Genomic DNA, 6,000 nt, shown 5'->3' with positions numbered 1-6,000 from the left:
AAGCCTTGGTCAAGCAAGGGCTTTGTCTTAGCTGTACATAGATATAAACGAAAGGCCAGAGGAAGCTGCAGGCTCCTGTCAAGCCCCAGTGACCCCTGAGGACCAGGTCCTCAACTTGCCTTGACAATTACAAAGGAGTGACTAATATTGGCCACCTGCATGGCTCTAGACACACAGCAGGGAACTCTCAGCAAAGAATAAAATCATTGGAATGTTTCCTTTGCACCCCACGGGATCACGCTCCCTAGACTGGGCCTAAGTCCTTAAGAGTTGTTGTTGAGACAACTGTTTCTCACTGATGATTCTGTTCTTGACCAGAAGAATGCTGCCCAGGTGTGGGACCTCATGATCTCGCTTTAATTCAAAGCTGTAGTCTTGAGAGGCAGACCCACTGATGCTATGGCCTAAAGATGATGTGAGATAAGACCTACTGGACTGGTCAGTTCTCTTCCAATTCAAAGGTGTACATCTTTTGGCAAGACAGTTAAGTGGTGCTATGATTTGTACAGGCACTATGAACACCCGCTACTTTACATATGTTTAATCCAGGTCTGTGCTGTGACATTTAAGAACAGCGAGTGTCTATGAGCTGTCCTGTCACAGATTTGGGCGACAGTCCAGCATCCCCAAAGTCCAGCCTTAGACAGTTGGATCATGGGAGTAAAGAATTGGATCTCCAGCCAAATAACTGAGTTACTACTCCCGCTTAACGCAGTTTCCACCTGTCACTTGGCATCAGTCCACAAGATATTGTCACATAAACTTAGAATAATTTCCTAGAACCTTTAAGACTGAAGGAGGGCTTTCTTGTTTTCTAGTAATAACACATTTACATTTTATGAAAAGTACTAATCGATGATTTCACAAGTTTTCATTTTAAAACAAGATCTCAGTTCAAGCAGTAATAACCGACTGACTTCAGTGAGTGTGTGAGCTGCTTAGTCCTTAGGGACAGCTATGAGAGCTGTGCACAGCTGAACCCCGCCGGTGTGGTGGACGCCACAGCTCTAGAACCTGTGCGCTTGCCGAGCTGCGATCACTAGTGCCGCTGTCGCTGTTGCTTATAGAGTTCCTCGTCTCTGGTAGAACTAGCAGGTTGGAAAGAGCAAGACTAGCCTCTTAGCAGACTTGCTTGGATTTGAACAAGAATGTTCCTTTAACAGAGTCACAGGCAGAGCCCAGCAAAGTGCACACTTTGCTTTCCACAAAATCAGCAAGGCAGTGCAAGCATGGATACAATTTCCTTATCTGAGACAAGCAGAAAAGTAATATTTTTAGGTCTCTATTAGGAAGAATTAAACACTTGGTTTCAGTGTTTTTCAGCTTTTATCACATGTGATAACTGGGCAAAAAAGGAGGGTATAGAACATGCACCCCAGGGTTCCATGTTCTAACCTCAGTTGTTTACAGGTGGGTGTCAGTAAAGGCGGTGTGCTCCTTGGTCACGGAGCTGAAACCCTTGATGGCGTTCATAAGCTCCTCTTCATCCACACACTGAAAAGCAAGCCAGCCACTGCATTAGATACAGAACTGTCATTAGCCTCTGCTCCTCATTCATAGGCCATCACTGTGATATAAGACAGGGTCAACACTAGGATGTGCTTTAAGGCAGCTCTTCCTTTAAATTCCCATCACTGAAGGGATCGTGTGCTAATCCAGCTCACAGCTAATATCTTAGCCTCCATGAGTCTCCGTTATCTGTAGACTGGGAAAACCTGAGTCTATGTATAGGTGGTTTTTCACTTAAAAGATTTAGGTAAGAAAGAATAAAAGGCAGTACATGCTGTTCACCCTGTTGCTTCCTCCACTGCACTATGTTTATCCGCAGGGTCCCTGTTAGGATTTCATAATGAGCCGGGAACTTGCCAGGTGTTGGCACCTCCACAGGCTTCCACTGACCCCTTCTGAACACCAGGCAGAAACACATGGCCATTGTCTACACCCGTTAGGTAAAGCCAATGACCTCAATTCCACAAAAAGATGACTAGTGTGTTCTCAGGTAGGTTCCAGACACCTCCGACCCTAGGCTTGTTCTGCAGCGATGCCAACAGCCCTTCCTAGACTGCATGAAGATTATGGGAAATGTAAGTCTTCATGTGTTACATCAAATAAGTTTGTTTTGATTGAAAAAGATAATCTAGCAATTGTTTGTTTCAGCCTAATTAACTCTGGAATGAGTATATAATCGAGTGAGCTTTAATAAGTTCAAGCACGATTTTCACAAAGGGTTTTCTGGTGTGTTGGGCAAGGTCTCCTGTTTCCGCCTTCTGGTGCTGGTATTATAGGTGTCCCTACAGTGCCACTGTAGTGAGGTTGTAGGGACTGGATTGAGTTTCATGCATGCTAGGTGGGCACTCTACCAACTGAGCTGCAACCCGGGCCCCTGAAGATAATTTTTAGCTTCATTATATATTTAGTCTTTCAGAGCAAGCACAAAAAGCTCAAGTGGTGGCAGCAGAGGGGATCTGATCCCTTTACCCGCACTGTTTGCCCTCAGTCACAAAGGAAGTCATGGAGTTGCCTACTTGGCAGTGAAGGGAAAGTGCACGAATCGTGGGGAAGGTGAGGGTCCTGTGCGTGTGCTTGAAGCAACGGGCACTAGAGAGCTAAGCCCTGTCCTCAGTGTCTTCTCTTACCAGCCCACGGCCCAGCGGATGTCTAGGATGAAAAGCAGTGTAATTGGTAAAAATCCTACCAGGTCCATTTTCTCAGGCACTGGAAAGCTTGAAGCTGGTGACAGGTGACCCCCTCCAAGCCAGAGTCTGAACCTCTGGACTAGATTCACGGTGACAGAGAGCTGGTGACACGTCTCAGGTGGTCACGTGCCTATCTAGCACACACAACCCTGGGTTACAGTCCTGTTTGTTTTTTAAAGCAGGGACATGGTACTACATGCCTGCAATTCTAGCATGTAGGAGGCTGAGACAGAAGAAACTTGTCATTGAGACTGGCATCCTTGTCTAATGGATGAATGACTATAGTAACATGTTTATCTTGTTTTTCTGGAGGTTTAAAGTAAATCAAGTGTGTTTTATGCCTTGTTTAGGTCTAATTTTGTTTTTTTTTTTCCCTGTATTTGCTGAGTTCTTTATCACACAACAGGTCAACAGCAGTTCCTACCCTGATACCACACAGCAACACTGTTAAACCAGTTTACAACACAGTTGGTGTGCACTGCAGAGGTGTGTGTACAAGAGGCAGACACACTCACCAGTCCACTGCTGTGGCCCATAATAGTTTCCCACAGTGAGTCCTCCGTCAAGGCCTTCTTGTCTGGACTATCCATGAGCTGGCTGACGCTGCGGTGGAGAGAACCCTGGGAGTAGGCGTGGCTCAGTTGGCTTTGACTTGGAATCCGCAGTACTGACACACTTTGGCTGCTCCGAATACTCACAGGCGTCCCAGACCTAGGGAGTCTGGTGTCGGCTAATCCCTGAAAAGGAAGTCGCTGTTAGAGATGGGCAGGTGATGGTGTGTGGTTGGGAACTGGGATTCATACAGGGATGACTTTCTCAAGCCTCCTAAATAGAACTTCAACTCTACAACTGAACACCTGGAATACTGTGTCCTTGATTCCCGTGTTTGTGGCAATGCTATCGGTCTCTAGGGCATTCATGTCCTGCCTTGGTGGCTGTTTCTTCCTATGGGACCAGACCTGCCAAGCAGTGAAACCAGGGGTTGGTCTGGATTAAGGTGCTCTCACCCTCTACCTTGATATGGAGCTTCTCTTCCACTTCATCTAAAGTGAACTGTATTGGTTCATGGCTGTCCACTATGAACAGTACGTATTTCATTTTCAGAGTTCTCGATATGTGTGGGGAGTGGTCCCTCCCTTCTTATTCATGCATCTACCTTCTTATAGGAACCTAGGGTCTGTACTCACCAGCTCAGTCATTATCACCGGCAAGGCACGGTGTCTCCTTAATTATAATCTAAGATGTGCTCTTACAGTAAATCCCAGCTGACTGAGACATCCGGAGTCTCTGATTTAATGGTTCCATCAGTAAAACACCTCTGCTTCTCACTGGACACTCAACACAACATGCAAGAGATAAGCTGGCATCCGTGCAGCACACAGAGGTACCTCAAAATGCATGGTGTAACTTTTTAGGGTGACACTGCTGGACACATCAGATATATCAGCCACAGAATCAAACTGAGAAGGAAAAACAAACAGGTGCATCAGTCTTCGCTTAGCATTGGTTCAGGGGTTCAGAGCCAAGATGGCTGAGGAATACCCTTCACACTGCTCTATGACAGAAGAGAGTTTGAGCCGAGAGGATGAACTCTGGACATCAGAAGTGATAGGAACCCCGAAGAGGAACAGTCAGCAGAAAGTGACCTACAGCATAGAGGGGAGCAGTGCACAGCATTGTCACTGGGGTCCTGTCAGGGATGGGACCAGATGCTGCTGCCATCAAACAGGCAATCTGAGGCATTCACAGAACTTAGAAGCACAAACTCTGGTGTGGGGAGATGATTGTTGTAAAAGCAACTCCTAGGTAGGGCTGTGGCTTAATGACAGAATACTTCCCTAGCATGTGCAAGGTGCTGCATTCAGTCTCAGCACAAATTAAAATAAAACAGAGAAGTGATTCCCATGAACCAAGGAAGACACTTACTTTAAACCTTCCCCAAGACCATACCCAGGCCCTAACAGCCCCCTCTTGATGACATCTTGGCATAGAAGCCAAACAATAGGCCTCATCCAAGTGGTAGTATGTATACTTGGGCCAGTATGTGTCTTTACCTTTCTGGACAGACGATTGTTCTCACAGGGTCCAGCAGCTGCGTTGGCCACAAGCTCACAAATTGAGTGGGGTGGGAAGGGTCTTTCTACACTGCAGTCAGACTGTAGCCACTGCTGAAAATCCCTGGTTTTATTCATGTCTCCATAGATACAGCAGACAGAAAGTACCAGGAAAACCCAGTAGGTCCAGAAACACAAGTGGCCCAGGCCCCCACCAACACTTACCTTCCACTGCGTGTGATCTAGGGGGCTCCCCTAGCAACTTTTTCCCATCTAGCAACTTTGAGACTGCAGCCATTGTAGGAGCATACCAGTTTCACCTGTGCTTTGGGAGCAACTCCTTTGGCTTCAGAACACAGTAACCAGTGGCTCTAACCTTGTCAACTCTGCATAAGAGGATCTATAGGAGCTCTCCCTCCTAGCTGGTAATTTAAAGACTGGCTACAGGTGGAAAAGGGTGATCACTCAAGCTTGGCTCTGGGGTTCAGGGAAAGAGTCTGTGTATATCAAATTCAGAAAGGTAACTATCAGCCTCACAAGTGTTACCCCGCAACAGCTCTTCCTTTAGGGACATCTCCATCCAGGCTCTGAAGCAGTAGGGCCATTAGAGAACAGAGCCACAAGCCTTAGCACCACCCATACTTGACTTGTGAGACCAAGAGAAAGTTGTCTGCATGTCCTCCCTAGGAGTCGGTATGGCAGAGCACAAGCCTAAATGAAACTCTGTGTTCTAGATAACTTAGGGAAGGGACAGCGCAGCCCATGGACTTGGAGCCATATCTGATGGTGCCATGTGTGCTTATTCCCTGTCTTCTGCATCGTCCTTGCCTACAGGGCTGAGGAAGGTCCACAATTGATTGGCCCATGATGCTAACATCCGTGGTACCTGAAAAGAGGCCCATCCTAAGTGGGCTCAAGAACTATCACTGCTGGGCCACAATGCTCCACATCTCCTGTGCTTGCCCCAAAGAATATGCCTCTCTCTGTACCCATGCTACCTAGACTGGCAGCTGCTCACTGCCCTAGTGCTACTGGAGCTGAGTCTGTTGGGCCTACAGACACAGGCCTTCTAAGCCCATGTCTACCTCAAAACAAATCAGTACCACCACGAACTGCTGCAGTCTAGACTGTTAGGACTTCAGACACACCTGATAACGAGCCAAAGATGAAGAGACACTGTTTTAAGCTGTCATCTGGTTGTCTCATATAGACAACAACCTTTTTCCTATAAAAAAGACTTTATAGAAATA

At 46.8% G+C, this 6,000-nt stretch overlaps 1 protein-coding gene across 1 annotated transcript in view; it reads right to left on the bottom strand.

The window, feature by feature from the left end:
* Window positions 1-1,307: 1,307 nt before the first annotated feature.
* Window positions 1,308-6,000, bottom strand: part of Ush2a (usherin) — a 666,448-nt gene continuing 661,755 nt past the window's right edge. Inside the window, exons 70-71 of the mRNA NM_001302219.1 lie at window positions 3,212-3,433; window positions 1,308-1,494 (exon numbers count right to left, since the gene is read on the bottom strand). Of these exons, the coding sequence (NP_001289148.1) occupies window positions 1,405-1,494; window positions 3,212-3,433 (312 nt within the window). The 3' untranslated portion in view covers window positions 1,308-1,404. The remainder of the gene's footprint in view (window positions 1,495-3,211; window positions 3,434-6,000) is intronic.

Source organism: Rattus norvegicus, chromosome 13 (genome assembly GCF_036323735.1).
Source record: "Rattus norvegicus strain BN/NHsdMcwi chromosome 13, GRCr8, whole genome shotgun sequence".
Lineage (NCBI taxonomy): Eukaryota > Metazoa > Chordata > Mammalia > Rodentia > Muridae > Rattus > Rattus norvegicus.
The sequence above is the reverse complement of the archived record's forward strand: the minus strand, read 5'-3'. Positions and strand labels throughout refer to the sequence as shown.